This window comes from Echinops telfairi, unplaced genomic scaffold, assembly GCF_000313985.2.
Source record: "Echinops telfairi isolate 266 unplaced genomic scaffold, ASM31398v2 ScPeMD7_18;HRSCAF=68, whole genome shotgun sequence".
NCBI lineage: Eukaryota > Metazoa > Chordata > Mammalia > Afrosoricida > Tenrecidae > Echinops > Echinops telfairi.
This window is the reverse complement of record NW_022103915.1, coordinates 46,147,394-46,169,261: the sequence shown is the minus strand read 5'-3', so window position 1 is coordinate 46,169,261 and position 21,868 is coordinate 46,147,394. Positions and strand designations below refer to the sequence as shown.

General features: G+C 38.9%; 1 protein-coding gene across 1 annotated transcript in view; it reads left to right on the top strand.

Moving 5' to 3' along the window:
• The window catches only part of PCNX4 (pecanex 4), a 29,016-nt gene extending 8,097 nt beyond the window's left edge, over nt 1–20,919 (top strand). Inside the window, exons 2-11 of the mRNA XM_004698625.2 lie at nt 1,741–2,469; nt 7,770–7,949; nt 8,035–8,549; nt 9,021–9,121; nt 9,247–9,369; nt 12,208–12,571; nt 13,553–13,656; nt 16,872–17,908; nt 18,271–18,457; nt 19,934–20,919. Of these exons, the coding sequence (XP_004698682.1) occupies nt 1,781–2,469; nt 7,770–7,949; nt 8,035–8,549; nt 9,021–9,121; nt 9,247–9,369; nt 12,208–12,571; nt 13,553–13,656; nt 16,872–17,908; nt 18,271–18,457; nt 19,934–20,185 (3,552 nt within the window). The 5' untranslated portion in view covers nt 1,741–1,780 and the 3' untranslated portion in view covers nt 20,186–20,919. The remainder of the gene's footprint in view (nt 1–1,740; nt 2,470–7,769; nt 7,950–8,034; nt 8,550–9,020; nt 9,122–9,246; nt 9,370–12,207; nt 12,572–13,552; nt 13,657–16,871; nt 17,909–18,270; nt 18,458–19,933) is intronic.
• Nucleotides 20,920–21,868: the final 949 nt, after the last annotated feature.

The following is a 21,868-nucleotide window of genomic DNA, read 5'->3' as shown; positions in this document are numbered from 1 at the left end:
CGATGAAAAGATGTTTGACAGTATTAATAACTCAGGAAATGATTTAATTAGACATTAAGCTAATTAAAAGGGCAAAATACCATTAAAAAAAAAAAAGAATGAACCTTAAGACCAATAGAATTCCATTTGTCCTTAGGGCCTCTTATTTTGTGGGTACTTGCAAGGCCATCATATGAGCCAAAGCTATAACTTTTCTGTGCAGATCCAAAACCAGAGCCTGGAAGATACACGAGGATAGGTGGTAACAGTTTAGTCATTCTTAAAGGTGACCCAAAAATCTCTCATCATGTCCAAAAGCTCTCTCAGAGCTGCTGTTCATTGGGTAGAACTGACGGGAAGAAAGACTATTTTAGAATGACTGGAAGAGAGGCTATTTTCAGATGACTTCTGATTTAATTTTTCGTTTCTAGCCCTAATATCCAGAAAGGTAATTTTTTGTTAGCTGATCTGGGCCAGGCAGCTATTCTCAGAAAAAGTTACTGAGAAGATCCCAAGAACAGGAAAAGCTGAAGAGAAGAAAATCCATGTTACTTAAAACATATCTTAAATGGAAATACCATAGACTGAAGCATGCGCAGCTCTTTTTCATGCTTTCCTAGTTCCAGGGGACAGTAGACGGGACAAGAAAACAACCGGAGCGGCCTGCCCCGGGGGAATGTAGCGAAGAAGAAGAAGCATATACTCTGACAAGTAGGAGCCCTGGTGGCGCTCTTGGGTGAATGTTGAACTGTTATCCCCAAGGTCAGTAGTTCAAACCCACCAGTCATTCTGCATGAGGAAGAGGAGGCTGTCTGCTCCTCCAGTAAAATTTAGTCTTGGAAACTCCATAGAGTGTCATTAGGAGTCAGAATCAACTTGATGGCAGTGGGTACTTTTCACCTAAGGCCTTTTGCTTTCCAGGTCATTGACCTTTCCGTTATAGGTCAAGCTGCCAGTCAATATGCAGATTTTTATTCAAGTAAATTTTAATTTAACAGGCTTTAACTTAACTTCTCAAAAGCTCCAGAATTCATTCTTACTGTTAAATGATATCAAATGTTCCTGTTTTTATCCCTTTATAGAGAATATTTTATAGAGCAGGCACTGGCAAGGTGGAACCTCTGGGCTATATGTAGCCCACCACCTTTCTTAGGACATACCATAAAGTTTTATTGGAGCCTTACCATGCTCATTCATTTATGTGTATGAGTCGGGCTGCTTTGTCCTACAGCAGTGAAGTTGAGACCAGGCAACAAAGACCATTTGGTCCACCCAGCCTAAAATGTTTATTCTCTGGCCAATTACAGAAAAACAGGTTGCTGACTGCTGTAACAAAGGAAAAAGGTTTTGTTGTGCCTGTCTGTGTTTTAAATGAATTTAAAACTCCCTGAAAATGACGAGTTAAACTACTGGCAAATTTTAGTTGAGAGCACTGGCATTTGGAATTTCTTTTGACGTGACGTCTAAACCTAAAAAATGTGAGTTTTAACATAAGACCTAATTCCAGACATTTAAGTTTTGAATAGACTGATAATAAGTATGAGTTTTCCTCTTTTGGATTAAAGAACTAAAACACGACAGCGCAAGCATCTCTTTACTCCCAGGTGAGCTTGTTTCAGGCACAGGGAGAAGCTGAAGGATCCTGCCCTGGAAGGAATAGTCCAGCTGAGGAGAAAAATGGGACTGTGGTGTAGCCACCTTCCTGCCCCACATTTTAAGTATGACATTTTCAAATAGCGCCTTTTTCTCTCTTTTTTCTAGGGACTGCTGTTCCGGCTAAGGATGCAACCAAACGAGCAGAATGAGCCCAGATGTGCCTCTGCTGAATGCTTACAAGCAGGACTTCTTTCTGAAGCGCTTTCCCCAGACCCTGCTTGGAGGCCCGCGGCTCAGATTAGGCTTCCGTGCCCCTCCTTACGTATATGTTAACCAGATTATTCTTTTTCTGATACCATGGGTTTGGGGTGGAGTAGGGACGCTCTTGTACGAGTTTGCCGTCCTGGAAGACTATCACACAGCAGCACTTTCAGGGGGCTTAATGCTTTTCACGGCGTTTGCCATCCAGCTCACAGGCTTATACGCCCGAAGCAAGTCCATGACGGTACAAAGAATCCTGACCTCGGATATTTTAGCAGAAGAAGATGAGCATGAATTTTCAAGTTGTGCTGGTGCTGAAACGATCAAATTTCTAATTCCTGGCAAGAAATATATGGCCAACACAATCTTCCATTCTGTTCTGGCAGGGGTAGTGTGTGCCCTTGGAACATGGTATCTGCTCCCCTCCCGAGTGACCTTACTGTGTGGCAGTGTGGGAGGTGCTGCGCTGCTCTTTGTCTTTGGCTGGGTGACAGTCTGTACAGGAGAGTATTCGTTAATCGTAAACACAGCTACAGAGACTGCGACTTTCCAGACCCAGGATACTTATGAAATCACTCCTCTGATGAGACCCCTTTATATTTTTTTCTTTGTTTCTGTGGATCTTGCACACAGGTAAAAAGCCAGCAAATACTTTATAACTTGCTTTGATTTGAAGAATAAAAAGTGAGAGAGCTCTCCTTAGTATAAAAAATATATATGTGAATTAAACCTCTCGTAAACATTCATAGAAAAGCAGTCATTAAAACTCACTGAAAAATCTTTTTAAAAAACTTTTTATGATAAATGTATTTGTTTCAATACTATATTTCACTTTATGTTTTTGTTTGTTTACTTGAGACACACTTGTTTGTCATCAAAGACTCCAAGTCCATTTCCGTTTTACTTCTGCTTTTTTTCTTAAAGCCACTCAAACCACTACTTAGGTTTGAGGGAAAAGGAATCGGAAGGGATTTTATTTCGTTTTTAAAGAAACATACTGTGTATATTTACACAGCTCATCTCAAGAAATTTAATACTCCATGTATGTGGTTCTTTTTCTCCCTCCCACTTCTCACCTCCCCAATAATCTATTAATAATATTTATTATTTATGATAGTTACATTTTTGTAATCAATTATTTCAATAATACTGTATTTCACTTTAATTAAGGAGCACAGAATCCGTAGGAAAGCTTGGCTGGAAAACTAGGAAGAGATGGAGCTTTCCTATGGAGCAAATTGAAGAATTTCTAAAATTTTAAGATGAGAATATGTACAGATTAAGTGAACTTAGATGACCAGAATAATGTATGTCTAACTATTGGAACAACAGCACTGCAAGGAATCTAAAACCAAGCTCACTGCCATCAAGTCAGTCTGACTCCCAGTGAACCTGTAGGACAGGAGAGAACTGCTCCTGTGCTGACTCTTTTTCTTTCTTTTCTTTTTTTTTGTAAGACTGTAGCTCTTAATGGGAATAGAAAGCCACTTCTTGCTCCCATGGGGCAGCTGGTGGTTTCAAATAGCTGACCTTATGGTTAGCAGCCGAGCTCATAACCCACTGTACTCCCAAGGCTCCACAGGAAGGGATCGGGACTTTTAATTAATTACAGAAGAAAACCATAAAATAGCCTTGTAGACAAACAATTGTTTGCAGAGCTGTTTGATAACTCTCTTTGTTTATGTAGTAGTTATGAGATCCACAGGGTCAGCAGTTCAAAACCACCACCTGTTCCATGGAAGAAAGGGCTTTCTACTCCCTTAACAGTTTCCATCTCAGAAATTTACAGGGGCAGTTCTGCCCTGCCCTATTATAGGGCACTATGAGTTGGCAGTGCCTTGATGGCACTGAGTTTGTGTTTGTTTTTCTAAATCTGACTCTTTTCTTTCTCTTTCTGTAGATTACAGCTTTTCTCTTTCTCAGGTTAGTGTTTAGGTAGAACCATACAGTCATTTAAATACAGTTAGTCAGATTGTGTTCTGAAACTGAACTCTGTATCAGTTACTATTTCTTAACTCTTAGCCTGTTCCAATGGGGTTATATTTACAGACCCTGATACCCATGTAACTTTTTGCCGTCAAATTTATGGTGAGAAAAACTAATCTGTATGAAATTGATTTAAAACTGGTTACTTAGTAGCACTACTGTTTACTAAGATATAATTAATTGCTTGATTTTTGAAAATTTACTAAATTTTAGTCTAAATGTGTTTACATATGATCTTTTATAACACTTAATTTATAAGATTTTTATTTTCAAAATGCCTATTCTTGAGTTACCATCTCATGCCATTTCAGAAATAAAAATTTATATACCTTGATAGTATTTTTGCATTTAAAATTATATCCTATGTTTTTTATGTTATATTTAAGAACTCAGTGAATTTATAATTTGCTTGTCTTGAGTCTTAAGAATTCTAAATCTGAGTTATCAAAGTATCAAAATGAGTTTTACTAGACAAGTTGGATTTAAGATAGTTTTAATGTTTAGAATTTGATCATTGTAAAAGAGAGCCTCTTCTATCATAACCAAAAGAAAAGACAAAGGCAACTCCCAAATCTATAAAGGAAAAAATACTTATTTGTATAGAATACCTCAGTCCACTTATAGAACAGGCTGACATTTAGCTGACAACATAATGAAGAATCAGTGTTCTTTATGCAACAGTATTATGCTACAGCCTACTGATTTATTAGGAGCCCTGGTGGGTGTGGTAGCAGTTATGTGTTGGGCTGTGATCCAAAAGGTCCAGTGTTGAAACTGTCAGCAGCTCCCTGGAGAAAGATGGGGCTCTCTACTCCCATTACCAGTTACAGTTTGACCCAGTCCTACAGGGTCGCTATGAGTCAGCATCAGCTCTATGACAGTGAGCTTGGTTTGTTTTTTTCAAACTGATTGATTAAATACTTGCACTTTTCAGATGTATATAGGCTTTAAATCTGGCCCATTGTCAGATATTATCTTGGTTATCGAGTGCTTGCTATAACAGAAATGCCACAAATTGGTGACTAGCAAGCAACGTTATTCTCACTAGTTAGCAGGCTAGCAGTCTAAATCCAGGGTGCCAGCTTTCATGGTAGACATCTGTGTTGGCTCTGAAGGATGGTCCTCCTGCTCATGGGCAATCTTCTGTCTCTTGCTTGCTTGTTTGTCTAATCACTTTGATATCTCAGAAGAGATTGGTTTAAGACACACCCTGTACCCTCCACTGAATCTGCCTCATGAACATAACAAAAGCAACCCACCATTCCTAACTGGGAATGTAACACAGGCATAGAAGATAAGAGTTAGAATACATTTCTGGGAGATACAATTCCTGACCATTGAAATAACTTTTTCTCTTTTTTATCATTCTTTATCTAGTACAATTATATTCGTAATTTTAAATAACTTTTAAATAGCAAGAATGAAGGATGCTTATTTACATCATCTTTTTAAAAAGGCACCTCCATTTAGTTGAGGGACCCATTGGGAAGAATAGAACTGCTCCATAGGGTTTGTGAAGAAGCTGTAGGATGAGCATTCCAATCCCTAACATGCTATACCATATCATCTGAGCAATGGGAAAAAACAACTTTTTCTTCGCATGTAGATCTTATTATATAGCAGTGTAATATTTTTATAGTTGTTAGGTTCAAAGCAAAGTTTTCCTATTCCTGAATACTGAGTTGTTTTTAGCCTAGAGAATCCTTATCAGAAACAGGAAATTTTAATTATTTTTCCATATTAAAAAACACAATAATCTTCCAAGGCTGCATCTGATGCCACCAGTGAGCAATCACAATGTTTGTTGTTAATCCAGTTATATTGTGAGATATATATATATATTATAGGTATATTGTATAATATATTTAAGATACCCTCATAAATAAGTTTTCTAAGTCATTGCTTCTTGCTTGCTTGAGGAGCAAAAAAGAAAGACAGTAATATCACCTCTTAAAAACGTACTGCCATTGAGTGGATTTTGATTCATAGCAACCCAATAGGACAAGGTAGAACTGTCCTTAGGCGGCTCCAAGACTTTACAGGAGTAGAAGGCCTCACCTTTCTCCCTCAGAGCAGCTGGTGGTTTCGAACTGCTGGCTTTGTGGCTAGCAACCCAAAGTGTAACACACTGCACCACCAGTACATCAGCACAACACTCACTGCCAGTGAGTTGATGCTGACTCATAAAATCAAATATGGGTAAAATCTCTCCTAGGAACCCAAGGGGGCTTAGTTGTAGTACCCCAGCAGATTGGAAAACCCTCCTAGACTAAGGTGACCAGACGTCCTGCTTTTGAACAATTTGTCCTGCAGCATTTTTAAAAAGTCCCGATTTTTTGGAAAGAATGCACGATAAGCTAGGTTATAGGTTTTCGGCTGCCATGTTGCTATTTCGCCAGGATATGAGTTTTATCAATGGTGTCCCGCTTTACCAGTGTTAAAATCTGTTCACCTTATGTCTGTCCTATAAAATGGTGAAGTATCTGCACAGAACATTCACCCCGTATACTTTTAAGTCTCAGATCTAGAGTATTTTGGCAATACCTAATACAATGTAAATTCTATGTAAATAGCACTGTGTGTGCCTTCTTAGCCTTTGCGGAATTGGTTTGAACATTTAATTCTCTCCTCTCCAGGCCCTCAGTCCTTGGTTAAATCTTCAAATGCAGAACCCAGAGATAGAAAGGTCAACCGTATATAGTGTTTTTCCACCAGCTGCCCCATTCTTGAGTTTGAATTTGTTAGCAAGAGAAGTATTACCTTAAAAAAAAAGGACATTGTACTAACCTTCATGCTTTCTCTGACTTCCCTGTGCCTTATAATATGTGGCTTAGTTTTGTTGTTATATGATTGCTTTTTTCTTTGAATTAAATGAACTTTGCTTTAATTCTACACCATCAAAAGTATTGTCACCTAATTTATCATCACCATTGTTAACATTGTGTTCCTTAATTCTCTGCTGATCAGCATTTGAAAGACATACATTGTGAGGCTGAGTGCATTAGCCTGGACACCAGGCTTGGTCCTGGGATCTGTGTGAGCAGACACAGTGCCATTGTCAGAGCCCTGGTTACTGTACATTTGTATTAAAGTGAGTTAATTGTTGCAGAACTTGTCTTTCTCCTTGACTTTGTTTTAAGGAACTAGGATATTCCAGTGTTGAGATTTAGTTTTCTCTTTTGAAAATTTCCCTTAGGAACTCCTTAAGTACAAGGTATGTGGTTAGTTAGCTTTTATACACACACACACACACACATCTATATCATAGTCATAACATTGATTCTTCTATGCTTTAAGGTTTTTATTAAATTATTTGAAACCATTTTGTGCTGTGTTTGCTTAAATGGTAAGTAGTGTCAAATTCTGTATTTAACCCTGGGCTCGGTTGCATAGTTTTATATATCCATAAATTCAGTTGAATTACGATATTCATGAATGATTTTCCATTCTGTCGTCCTTTCCACATTGGAACCTCTATGTTCTCTAAATGCCAAATGTTTCCCCCGGTGATTTGGGATAGTTGCTGGAAGGGCAAGGGTTACAATCCCTAGGTCTTGTTCATGTTTATAGGTAAGGACTGGAGACAATTTTTGTTTACTTTTTGCTTTAATCTTTTGTTAAGGGTGTAGGAGCTCTGATGGCTCAGTGATTGTGTGTTGGGCTGCTGCTACAAGTAAAGTCAGAAGTTCGAAACCACCAGCCAAGCAGCTCTGTGCAAGAGAAAGAAAGATTTCTACTCCCACCAAGGTTCACTCTCAGAAACCCACAGGGGTAGTTCTTTGTCCTATTGGGTCGCAGCAACTCAGTGACAGTGAGTTTTGTTATGGAGTAGGTCCAGTGGGCACAGCAGGACATGGGGGGGGGGGGTTACTTGGTGTTAGATTGCTTTTCCTGACCTTATTCTATCGATGAATGTGTGTGATGTAAATGTTTTCTTTTTCTTACAGATTTATGATACATGTGCCAGCTCTAGAACAGATGAATCAGATTTTACACATCTTGTTTATATTTTTACCTTTTCTCTGGGCACTGGGAACTCTGCCCCCACCTGATGCACTATTTTTATGGGCAATGGAACAAGTTTTAGAGTTTGGCCTTGGAGGCTCACCCATGTCGACACACCTATGGTAACTTTTACAACATTGAAGTTACATGTAACTTATACCTAACGAACACTGTTCTTTTGCAAGTAAATTTTTTTTCCCCCTGCAGGTTGTTAGCGATGCTCCTCATTTCTGCTGGAGTGGCTGTAACATCGTATTTCATTCCCAGTCCTGTTTGTGTGGTTCTTTTCATGACGGGACTTGGGTTCCTGCTGAGTCTTAATCTACGTGAGATGGGTTTTACCTTCAAGCACCATGTGACCAGACACAGAGCTAGAACCAAATCCAAGGCTTTACCCAGCGATTCCAGAACACATTATACATGGAAAGAATGTGGATTCTACATCATTATGTTAGCCTTGGCTCTCGTAGAATCCAGTTTACTTCACCACTTTGCTGATTTCTCACAGATGTCCAGAAGCAGTCCGCAGACTATTGTTGGCTATATGTTGATGATATTACTTGCAATACTGTGGATACTTAGAGAAATTCAAAGTGTCTATATCTTTGGAGTTTTCCGAAACCCTTTCTATCCAAAGGATATGCATACTGTGACGGTGTTCTTAAAGAAGCAAGCAAAACTCATGAAGATTGGTGTTGCCAGACGCACTCTACTGACACTAGGTAGGAGGATGAAGTCTGGCTTACTGTTACAAACTATTGGGGAAATGTGTGCAAAAATACGAAAGTCCCATATTTGTGTGGTATTGTAATGCACTCAAGGAACCCTGGTGGGGCAGTTAGCATTTCTCTGCTAACAGGCCAGCAGTCCAAGTCCACCAGTTACTCCCAGAGGGAACGACGTAGTGTTCTGCTTCTGTTGTAAAGACTGTCAGTCCTTGAAACCTGTGGGGCAGTTCTACTCTGTCCAGTAGGGTCACTGTGAATCAGAACGTACACAGTGGTAATGGGTTTGGGCTTTGAGTTAACATGACATACAAGCATTTATTCTTTTATGATTTGGTTTCTGCTTTATGAGGTTTTATATTAATTATTTAAATGTGCTCATTAAAGATCATATTTTTGCCAAGATAAACTATGGGAGGAGTTATTTGCTTTAATTAAGTCTGTCTCTGTTGTTTTGTTCTCTTTTAGTGTCACCTTTTGTCATGATAGCATTTCTCTCACTGGATAGTTCCTTGCAGAGGCCCCAGTCTGTGGCTGCCTCCATTGGATTCACAAGAGCTTTTAGAATGGTAACCCGAATGTGGATTTAGTATATTTTCCAGCGGGGAAGTTTAATTCTGATTGTGTGCATGTTAGTAGTTTGCTTAGATTATTAAATTCTACATAATGAAGGTGGGTAATTTGTGTACTGCAGGTATGGCAGAACACAGAAAATGCTCTTTTGGAGACGGTCACAGTAGCAGTCACACACGCACTGATCTTTAATAAGGACTTATGGTGGAACAGAAACCTGAATACAGGACTTAGACTCTTACTGGTAAATCCTTTTCTTTGTACTAGCTTTATTGAGATGTATTGCATATACCATAAAATATATTCATTTAAAATGTATGGTTCAGGGGTGTGTACCCATAGCTTTGCATTCATCAGTACATTCTAATATTAGAACATTGTAACACCACCGAAGGAATCCTGATATACTTTTACACACTGGCTCATATACTTACATACCTGGCTTTACTTACATACCTTATATACTGGCTATGCCTGTTCTCCATCCCATTAGTCTAGCTAAGATTGGTCACAATTATTAGTGTCGTCGAAGAACCAGCAATGTCTGCTTTCCGGCACATGTTCTTTACCTCCAACAAACTGAGCAGTTAATACTTAGAAACTTGGAAGGCGTACCTTTACGGAATTTGCTTTGTTTTTCTTTTGCTATAAAATTGGTGTGTATTTTGTTACAGTGGAAGTGTTACTCACTCTGTCATCTATAATTCTCCCAGTGGTTTAGAGAGAATCAATGTCTGACATTTTGGTATATACTTTTCCAAGTTTTGATGTTCCTATTTACATGTTCTTTTATCAACAGAAATGAGATCTCACGCACACTGTGTATGGTGTGTTGTAATCTGTGACACGGGACTGTGGCCAGCTGTCAGTCATTCTGACTTTAGCAACAATTCATGGTTGCACTGTGGTCCAATATACCTGTAGACATCTGTAATTAGCCAACCCACTGAGGGTAAAAAGAAAACAAGTGGCTTCATATTTTTCTTAGTAAAAGGAGGCATGTAGCTGAAGCACTGTACACATCCATCATCATTTCTTCAGGATAGAGACCTAGAAGTAAAATTGATGGATCAAGAGATAAGGACATTTCTAGAATTCTTGTTTCATGTTGTGACATGACCCTCCAGAGAGGTAATTCTACTTCATATTCCCATCAGCAGTATTAAGCAAGGGCCCATTTCTCTGTAATGGCATTTGTTGTTGTACTTGTTTGATTTGAGGCAGCTGTAACAGTGAGTAAACAGGAATTGTGCTAGTCCACAGAGTGCAACCAGTGAACCACCGAGCCTCATTCCTCTCACCCCCACCACTTACTCCCAACCCACAATGGAAATAAATTTCATAAGACTTGAACGACTTTCTAAGTCTTTTGCGTGGATGATTTCCACTGTGGGTAATTAGAGGAAATAAGTGTTTGGTGGGGTGTTAACTATCCTTTGCAGTTAACAATGAAGAGGCCAACCACATTTTTATACTATAACCCCCTACTCACCCTCCAAAAAACCTACTGCATGAAGTTGATTCCGACCCAGAGTGACCCTGTAGAGGGTTTCCAAGACTGTAAATCTTTGTGGGAACAGACAGCCTCATCTTTCTCCCTTAGAGCATTTGGTGGGTTTAAACTGCTGACCTTGCAGTTAGCAGCCAAGTGTCTAAACCACAGCACCACCAGGGCTCCTTTATTTGTGCCATACAAATTTTTTTATATAATACAAAAATAAACGTACTTTGAGGAAATAAATAATAATTCTAGCAGAAGGAAGCCAGTTTTGTCAATATAAATTTTGGAAGCAAATACTTTTTTTACACAACTAATTATTCAATACAGTAGTAAAAATGTAAAATTTATAACATTGAATGGCTTGATTAGGAGAAGAGATTTATCATTTCATAGGGGAGAATGTTTCATCATTTTAAAATGTGGAAATCTGATGAAAAGAGGAGTTTAGTTAGGATTATTTTAGGTTCCAGTACAGGATGCTAAATAATCTTATTTGTGTTGTTTTTAAATCCATGACTCCTTGAGGTAGAAAAATGTTAGTGAAAATTATCCTCGAAGGAAAGACCTGTTTTTCCCCCCAAAAATTGGCCATTGAAGATCATGTCGAACACAGTTCTTCCCTAACACATGTAAAGTTGCCGTGAGCCACAAATGGCCCAGCAGCGACGGGTGAGTGTAAAATAGACCCATACCTCAAAGACCTGCTGCAAAAAGAAAAAGGTAAACTATCCCAATGTTTAGAAAATACTGATTACATGTTGACATAGTATTTTGCCTTTATTACATTAAATAAAATGGACTATTAAAAGTAAAAATAATAACAATTATTTCAAGGTAATTAATATTTCAGATTGTATTTTAATTCCAAAGTCAATTTTTAACTCCTTTTGAAGGCACTCCTGAAATTTCTTTTAGGCACAAGATAACAATCTCTTTGGTGTTACTAGTTAGAGGAAGCTGGATATTTTTACTCAGCAGTATCAAAAGGTTTTTGGTCCTCAATGAAACTGAAAAGATCCCTAATCTCCCACGATCAGTTTAGCCTGATTTTACCCTTGGAGTCGGGAGGGGCTATTTCTTTGGCACGTGACTTCAAGATGTTTAAAGCTGCGTTTTTAAATGCAATGGCCTCTCTTTTCAGACTGCATTAGAACACCTCCAACAAAAGGTCATAAGCTCTGCTAAGATGACTGGAAATAGAGTGAAAAATGGCTTCCATAGTTTATATGTACTTTTCCTATAAGCCTGCTGCTTAACTTCCACAGCTTCTGATCTTCTGACTTCCAGGGCATATCCAGCAAAGCTTCGTCAGGCTCAGAGCGTTTGATTACACTCTCAATCTGTCTCCCTTTTAGTGGTACATGGTTTTCTAAGAGCTCCGAAACTTTTGAACATACCCTCCCATTTATTGATTGCGAGGTTGGAAAAATTATAACTAAGAATTGCACATGAGGATTATACAGCCCCCCCCACCAAAGATATCGAGTCAAGAATAAAATTAAACAGTATGTCCTTATGTGGTCTTGAGAAGTCATGAAAAGTCTTTAAGAATAAATTCAAATGATGTTTACATCTCTGCAGGTAGGTATTGTGCGTGATCGTCTGGTTCAGTTCGTCTCGAAATTGCAGTTTGCTGTGACTGTGCTTCTGGCATCATGGACGGAGAAAAAACAGCGTCGGAAATCGGCTGCCACTTTATGTGTTCTCAACACCGTCTTCTCTCCATTCGTGCTGCTCGTCGTGGTGCTTTCTACGCTGCTCTCTTCTCCCTTGCTCCCCCTCTTCACCCTGCCTGTGTTCTTGGTGGGGTTTCCCCGGCCGATTCGGAGTTGGCCAGGAGCGGTGGGCACCGCCGCCAGCGTGTGTGCAGATACAGTGTACTACCACCAGATGGTCCCAGGTTTGACTATTGCACTGCAGTCTGCGATGGCAGCTGGAAGTTTAAGTAAGTAAATAGTTGTGCTTAAGAAAATTAATGAGGTTATTAATTATCAAGTGCAGGAGGGAAAACAGTCTTGATATAACCATATCATGGACTGTAAAACAGACTCCAATACATTGAGGCATAGGAGGAGACTAAATGAGAAATAGAAATAAACTTGGCATGCCTTATTGAGGTAAATATAAAATTAAAACATTTAGGAAATTTTCATGAAGGTGAATTTGGCAATTTTTAAAACACATTTTCTTAAATTCAGGTGACAGCCCTTCGTTATCCATAAACCACTTTTCCCCTCAGGATTTCTCTGAGTTTGTTACAATGGAACAAGTCAAGTAGATGTAAAAGCTCAGCTCCCGTAGAGAGTGAAAACTAAAGACACAGTATTGGATTGAAGAACCCACTGCCTTCGAGTCTATTCTGACTTAACGGCTTTCCAAGACTATAAATCTTTATAGTCTTTCCAAGGCTTATCTTTCTCCAGTGAAATAACTGATGGCCTTGAACCACCAACCATGTGGTTAGCCACCTATTGCCTAATCCACAGCACCACCAGAGATCCAGGAACGTACACAGTGGTATCGAGACCACTGTAAGCAATAAGCTAACTGCCAACTCAGCTATTTTGTTCTTCTCAACATTACTCTTAGAAGAGTGTATTTGCAAGAAAAAAGAAAGTGTATTTGCTCACCGTACATTTTAGCCCGTGAAGCTTGTTTTGGAACTAGCCGTTGGCTTTGGCAGTTCTACTCTGTCCTAAAGGGTTACAGGAGTCGGAATCAGCTCGGTGGTGCACTACAAAAATGTGCAATGTACAGTTCCTGGGGATTACCAGCAGTGAGAATTCACAGGTCTGCAGTGGGTTAATATGAAATGAACAGTAGTTTCTATTTTGGGCCCAATGGGAGGGTTGATGGGACCTTGAGATTGAAATGAGGGCTAAACCAAGCTTGAAAAATGATTCCTTATTTTTCTCATTTGTTTTAGGTCTCTTCTTACCTGGGTCTCACTACTTGGGCCGTTTTCAGGATCGTTTACTATGGATAATGATTCTAGAACGAGGTTATACTTACTGCTCTATTAACATTAAGGTTAATGTTTATTTTAAACCTCTCTAGTGGTTTTATAGTGCATGTGTAGAAATTTCTGTATGTATCAGACACTTAACAGCACAATAAAAACTTATTTTTTTAATGACCTGAGAAAATGGGGATTGTAAAGGTATATTTCAGTGTGCACATGTTGATAGGAAGCTAATATTGATTGTGTAATAGAGCATAGTAACAGGATACTTGTGTCCTTCTCTTCTAGTCTTGATCTTTCTCTCTCTAGCGGAGCATCTTAAAAGTATAGATCCATGATTTTTTTTTAAATAAGCATTTTAACCTATAAACATTCTCGATGTAATGAAAACATCACCGCCCCAACTTACTACATTCCATTTTTCCTTTTAAAGCAAAGTGCCTTAGTAATGTGGCCTCCTGTCATACCTCTGATCCCTAACATTCTCTCTTTCACTGTAGGTTTTGATACTGTAACTCCACCCAAACTGCTCTAGCCAAAGTCTCTGGTGATGGTAACATTGCTGCTCACCTCTCGAACCTCTCTCTGCTGAAAACCCTGCAGTAGGTCTTTGATGAACCACCCAGAGTACAAGGCAGAGTCTTAATTGGTTAGGCTTCTAACTCAACTCCCGCCGACAGTACCCTCTGCTGAGACCACGCTTCCTCCAGACAACCAAATCACTAACTCATTCATTGCCTTTCATCTTTGCTCAAATGTTACACTGAACTAATGGCATGGGGGACACCTCTGACCTCATCTGACTTTGGTAGGAAGGAGAATCAACTCCGCACCACCCCTAGGCCGATGGCTGCAGGCAGAGGTCAAAATGTCTCCACCGTCCATCCTTCTTTTATCTGTTCAGACACCAACCATCTTTCCCATACTTTTCTCTCCTGCTGGATTCAATAATCCAACGCAGCGGCCACATAGACCTTGGGAAATACTCAAAATCAGGGTTTATTAGGGAAACCCAAAAGGTTCCAACACATTGAGGATACAGTTCTTTTGTCCACAGTCTCTCTTCTCAGCCAGGCTTGCATACATGTCTCCTCCCTCTGGTCTAAGCTTCTCAGCACAATGTCCCTTGGCCTTGGCCTTGTTCCATAAGCTGGGAAGCCTGCCACTGTGCCTCATGGTCTCAGTGCTGTGGCTTGTATGTCTACTGCTGCCAGTTCAGGCTTGGCTCTCCCATGTGCTCTGCTGGTGGCTGTCCTTGATCATCCTGGGATTCTCACCGTTTCCGAATTGGCTCTTTTACACTCAGGGATGGCAAAAGTGACCATTCCCCTCTTCTGCACCCTCTTTGCATGATCCCGCCCAAGCATTTGGTGGGAGCTAATGAAATCATGAATGAAAGAACCATTTTAAGCAGTATCACTTCACTGTGACCTTACCTCAATGAGGTCTGTTTAGAACTGTACCCCCACCTCTGCTTTTGGACTTCCAATCTTCTTTGTTTTGCTGTGCTCTCCTTTTTAGAATTGTCATAGCACTTAGACCTTCTGGCATACTGTGTAATTTGCTTGCTGTTTTTATTGTTGGTTTTCCATCTTGTTTTATTTGGGGTTATAGCTTAAGTCCCTGGAACAGTGCCGGGTCCATAAGTCCTCAGTAAATCTTTGAATGAATGATGTTTTTGTCTTAGGATAGATTAGATACAATTGGTGACTAAAGCTGTTCATTTCTTCCACTGAGTCTGACAGACTAGTCCTCAGACCAGCAGTTTTAACATCACCAGGGAACTTGTTAGAAAAGATATTTCTTGGGCCACCAGACCCACTCCATCAGAAAGAAGCCCTGGGAGTAGTCCGAGTCTATGTTTCAACAAGACTTCCAGGTGATTCTGACTCACCTACAGTGTGAGAACCACGGTGCTCATCTAATCTACAGAAACAGAACAAGGAGTAAAAATGTGAAATATTGAGGATGTTTTATTGCTTAATTTTGTTTTTCGTTCTCCTAAACAAATGGCGTTGTTCGGGAATACCTGGACTCCGGTCCTTTTGTTGTGGCCTATGTGGGATGGAGGCTTACTCTCTGGTGTCAGATCTTTGTTTCTTTTGCTGGCCTAGCTGTGTCATTTGCTAACCTTTATATCGTACTTCAGAGTTTACAAAGGACCTTTGTTCACTAATGTCATCTACAAAACCTATGCTCTGGGATTATTTTGCATGGAAGGAGAGGTAATGGAATCTCAGAGCGTAAGTGACCTTACTGAAGCTTGTGTAGGCAACATAACCTAGAGCATATAACTTACAGAGGTGTTCTGCTCTCACATCCCATACTCTTTCCCTGGATCCTAATTAAATCTGGCAGCATAGCCAGTTTGTACATAATAATGGTACTGCTAATATATAAAAATACATAATGAACAATGATAGTGGTAACCATGATTCCTTCTAGGGAGGTAATCAATATATGTTCAGAATTCATGTAGGAACATAGTCAAATTCATTCACTCAACATATATTTCTTGTAGACCAAACTATGGGCCAGGCACTGAATTGAACACTGAGGATAGTAGTTATCAAAAGAGCTTTTACATTGTAATTGGAGGATACAGTCAAACCTGTATCTTCATTATTTTATTCTAAAGAAACAAACCAGAAAATGGTTAATGATGTCATATCCATGCACTAGAAGAATGTACCAATCATATAAAATGAGGTGGAAAGGATATAAAACTGCTGTACACTCATGAGGGAGGGAGGGGGAAAAATAAGGACCTGATGCCGGGGGCTTAAGTGGAGAGCAAATGCTTTGAGAATGAGGGCAATGAATGTACAAATGTGCTTTACACAATTGATGTATGTATGGATTATGATAAGAGTCGTATGAGCCTCTAATAAAACAATTTAAAAATGGAAAAAAACAAACAAACTGCTGTACATATGATATAGTTTTAATTTTTCCTTTTACCAAAACAAAGTTTTAAGTTATAAAGTTTTTTATTGATTCAAACTGACTATATAGTCTTTAATGCTTAAATCAATAAGGTGATTTTGCCAGTTTATAGTGAAATTTAGATACTATCTTTTAAAATACTACTGGCATTAATTTTAATATCTATTCAGCATCAAATATGTTAAGTGCCACAAAGTTTAAGTTTTATAAGTCCTGATTTAAACTTTTGCATTTTCCAAATTTTTATTATGAAAATCCCTGGGCATTTTCAAGACTAATTGTTTTTCTCTATAAAAGAAAGATCATAAACTCAAGTACTTTTTATTTCCTTTGTTAGGGCTTAGAATTGCAAGAGACATCTTGTCACACTGCTGAAGCTGGAAGGGTTGATGAAGTTTTTGAAGGTGCCTTTGTGCGAGAAGAATCCACAAGAGGATGTTCCCTTAATGAGCACTTTGGAAATATCTTGACACCATGTACAGTTTTGCCTGTGAAACTATATTCTGATGCCCGGAATGTCCTATCTGGCATAATTGATTCTCATGAAAACTTAAAAGAATTTAAAGATGACCTTGCTAAAATACTTGTGTGGATACTCGTTCAGTACTGCTCCAGAAAACCCAGTGAGCAGGAGAATGTTCACAAAACTGAGAATAAAGGGAAGGCCCCTTTACTAATCCCACCCACTTCAAATCCTTCACCGCAGCCCCAGTGCCCAGAAGACACGGATAGTTCAGTATCAGAAATTTTTGATGACTGGTGTGATGGGAATATTTTTGATGATGAGCCAACCAGCAAAAAGGGAAAAGAAGGAAAAGGTCAGTTGAAAGTTTTTCCAGGTACAAATTCTTCTCTCCCAGGATCAACAGAATTATGGAAGGTTGATGATCTTTCTACAGACAGAGTCCCTGACAATACGCTTTATAAAAGTGTTATGCTGGGATACCCTGCTCCTGACAAAGGACAGCAAGAAGGCATGGTATCTATCCCCCTTGTGGAGTTCAGTTCTCATTCTCACATGGTAAGCTTACCTGAAGAATGGAGGTCTAACTGTTTGCCTGATGTCAGAATGAAGGAGATGAGTTCGATCTTTCCAGAAGACTGGTACCAATTTGTTTTAAGGCACTTGGAATGTTTGCATTCAGAAGAAAAGACCTCAAATGTACTGGAAGAAATTGCAAAGGATAAAGTTTTAAAGGACTCATATGTTCATGTAGCAATGACTTGTTATTTTAGTTTGTTTGGAATAGACAATGTGACTCCTAGTCCCAGTCACATATTGAAAGTTTACAGTGGGGTTTTGCCTTGGTCGACTGCCTTTGATTGGCTCATGGAAAAACCAGAACTATTCCAGCTAGCACTGAAAGCTTTCAGGTAATCAGTTTTGATTATTTAAAAGATGTAATATTGGCAGGAAAATGTTTTTTTTTAATGTTGAGTTTTTGTTCAAGTTCACTTAGAAGTTTATTACTAATATAAAAACTATCATAAAATTGAAGGGAAAGTGCTTAATATGCATTGTGATTTTTCTCAGGAGTATACTTAGTTTATAGTCCTTTTGGTCTTGTTTAGGGGGAAGACTTATTCATACGGTATACTGGATGACTTGTTCATTTCTTCCTCATTTTTTTATCTGAAATATTTTGATTGCAGATCAGCATCTTTAAAATACTAACTTAATCTATGAAGTTGATTTTGGGGAAAAAATACCCACATTTTCGATTCTCCACTTTTAGGTACACTTTGAAACTAATGATTGATAAGGCAAGTTTAGGTCCAATAGACAACTTTAAGGAGCTGACTAGTTACCTTGAAGAATATGAAAATGACTGGTATATTGGTTTGGTTTCTGATGAAAAGTGGAAGGAAGCAGTTTTACAAGAAAAGCCGTACTTGTTTTCTCTTGGGTATGATCCTAATATGGTAAGTTTTAAAATGTGCTCATAAATACTTTTTTTAAAAAAATAATCATTTTATTGGGGGCTCATACAGCTCTTATCACAATCGATACATCCATCCATTGTATGTCAAGCACATTTGTACATTTGTTGCCATCATCATTCTCAAAACACTTGCTTTCTACTTGAGTCCTTCGTATCAGCTCATTTTTTCCCCTGCCTCCCTGCTCCCCTCTCCCTCATGTACCTTTGATAATTTATAAATTATTATTTTGTCATATCTTACACTGTCCAACGTCTCCCTTCACCCACTTTTCTGTTGCCCGTCCACCAGAGAGGAGGTTATATGTAGATCCTTATAATCGGTTCCCCGTTTCTACCCTACCTTCCCAAATTATTTAAACAAAATGCTAGGGAAATGACATTCTAACTATGGGTATATTTATAGGTTTGAAGCATTTCTAGTGATAACTTTATTGCCCAACACAGTCCAATCTTAAAATAGCTAGCTGTTTCTTTCCCTTTTGCCAATACCTATGGCATATTTCATTAAATAGACTGTATTCTTATGCCCAGTTTAAGCGAATGAATGATCACTTTGGATTTAAATCTAGAAGAAAAATGAACATATATGTGACAAGTATTTCTTTCACAGACATCTGTATTTGGAAACAAACTTTATTTGAAATAAATTTGACGTGGAAAAATTCAGACTCAAAATAGAGAATACTTTTTCAGTGATTAGCCATTCTTCCCATTGCATTGAAAATGCCATCCAATGTACACAGTATAAAACACTCACTATGAAAAGGTACGCTTCCCAGTGATCTTAAAATAATGATTTACAGTCTCAAATGGTCTTAAAGGCGTACAAGAAACGGAGAAACATATTAAAGACAATCTAAAATGTAGTATCAGCAGTGAAGCGACTACAGTATTTAAGCAAAAACTCACTCCCCTCTACCCCACCATCTTGCAAGGTGGGAGACTCCCTCCAGCCAACCCCATTCTGCCTTGGACGCAGCACACTGAAAACACTGCCCTTGACCACCTTGACTCTGACTGGTAAGAGGGAGGCTTCATGCCAAGAGATACAACTTACTACTATATCTACAAAATTCTTTTCCCAAAGCACGGTGCTGCTCAGAGTGAAGCAGTGATAATCGCACATGCCTTTGAGTACACTAAACAAACATTGAATTGTCTGCTTTAAATAGGAAATTGTATACTATGTGAATTATATCTCAGTGATTCTGGTCATTAAGCAGAATGGCTTCTGGAAATTTTTATTTCTCATATGTGTTCAAAGAGCTAAGGAAATAAAAATGATTTTTACCTCTGAAAAGAAGCAACTTATATGTGTATTTTTATACACTTTGTCTTTTATTGAAATTGGGAGGAAATTTTCAATGGATTTTTTTCCTTCCTATATTTATAAATAAAATTATAAAAAATAAATGTAATTTCTCTGTCCTTCCTCTCCCTACTTTTTTTTTTTAAGGGTGTTTACACTGGGAGAGTACTGACTCTTCAAGAATTATTGATACAACTTGGAAAGTTGAATGCTGAAGCTGTTCGAGGGCAGTGGGCCAATCTCTCATGGGAATTGCTATATGCCACTAATGATGATGAGGAACGTTACAGTATACAAGCTCATCCACTGCTTTTAAGAAACCTCACGGTACAAGCAGCTGATCCTCCCCTGGGATACCCAATTTATTCTTCAAAACCTCTCCACATACATTTGTTTTAGAGTCCATTTTGACTTGCAATATCTTCAAATGAGATGCTTATATTTTTTCATTCTAGAAAAGTAACAATGTGTAATTGCTGTAGACGAGTTGGACTCTCTCTCCAGTCCCCTCCCATGTCAGATAGCCGAGAAAAGCCAAACTCCGTGAGGTTAATCTCTTCACCATCTTAATGGAGATATATCTATGTCTATATATAGATATATCATAAAAGTTTAGAACTAGTTGGCCAATATTTGTGACATTTGGGTTATGGTAGACTTTAGGAAATATGATAAGCATTTTTAAAAGGTGGTTGTAAGAGAGCATTCTGACGTATCCCGCCCCCACCCCCCACGTGGCAGAGTAGAACTAGAACTGCCCCATAGGGTTCTCTAGGCTGTAATCCTTATGGAAGCAGGTCACTAGTTCTTTCTCACATGAAGCCGCTGGGTGGGTTTGAATCAACAACCTTTGAATCAGGTGCTTATCCCCTGCACACCAGGGCTCCTATGCATAAAATTAGATAATGAATTTTCTATGCTTTCTTAAAAATGTATGAAAGTTGACATGCAGTGCTGTGTAATTTTTACATACTTCCAGGTGTACATATCAGTGTTTTTAAGTGATGATAATGGACCTTATTGAAAGTAAATGTACATATATTTATTTGAGATATAATGTTTATAGTATTTTCAAACTTTGTGCTGTTTTAATGTACACCATAGTTTAAATGTATGTTTTTTCATATACTTCAGAAACCTTAATAAAATAAACTTGTAATAAAATCTTTTATAAGATATCCTGGATATCAGTCCTCTCCAAGTAGACGTTTTTTATGTGTGAATGGAAGAGTTCACCCGTTTGTCACGTGCTCACTCACAGAACAGTATGAGGGTAGACTGATGATGACGATTGCTAGCCACCTTGTGCATTGCCTTTTGACTGAACGTACTGCTTCTGAAAGGCAGAACAGGAAGGAGGAACATGTGCACAATACTATGTTTGGAATTTTAGTATCGTACTCGTGTTGCCTAGGAACTTTCTTAGGTACTTGTAAAGAAGATAAACTCTGAAACTGTATCAACGGAGACATTCAGTTCCCCTCCCTGTGTATTTTACTTCCTGTTAATCTAGAGTAGCACCTAGGTGCCAGCAAGTCATTTCCCGCCCGTAGCGACTCTCTGCCCAGCCCTGCTCCACGCTCACAATTGCCCGGTGCTTTGTCACCTGGTGAGGGCCTTCCTCTTTTTGCCTGTCCTACTTTACCAAGCACGATGTCCTTCTCCAGAGACTGGTATCGCCTGACAACAGGTGCTGTGTGTGGAACAGAGTCTTGCCATCTTTGCCTGTATGACAGATTTGTTGGTTCTTTTAGCAGTCCATGGAACCTAGCATTCTTTGCCAGCACCATCATTCAAATGCACTGATTGTTCTTTGGTCTCTCTTATTCAAGGTCCAATTTTCATATGCATAGGAGCCATTTGAACATACCATGGCTTGGGTCAGGTGCACCTTAGTCCTCAAAGAAACATCCCTGCTTTTTAACACTCTAATGAGATCTTGTGCAGCAGATTTACCCAATGCAACATGTAGTTTGATCTCTTGACTGCTGCATCCCTGCGCATTGATTGTGGATCTAAGCATGACCAAATCCTTGACAACTTAAAACCTCTTCCGTTTATCATGGTGTTACTTAATTGGTT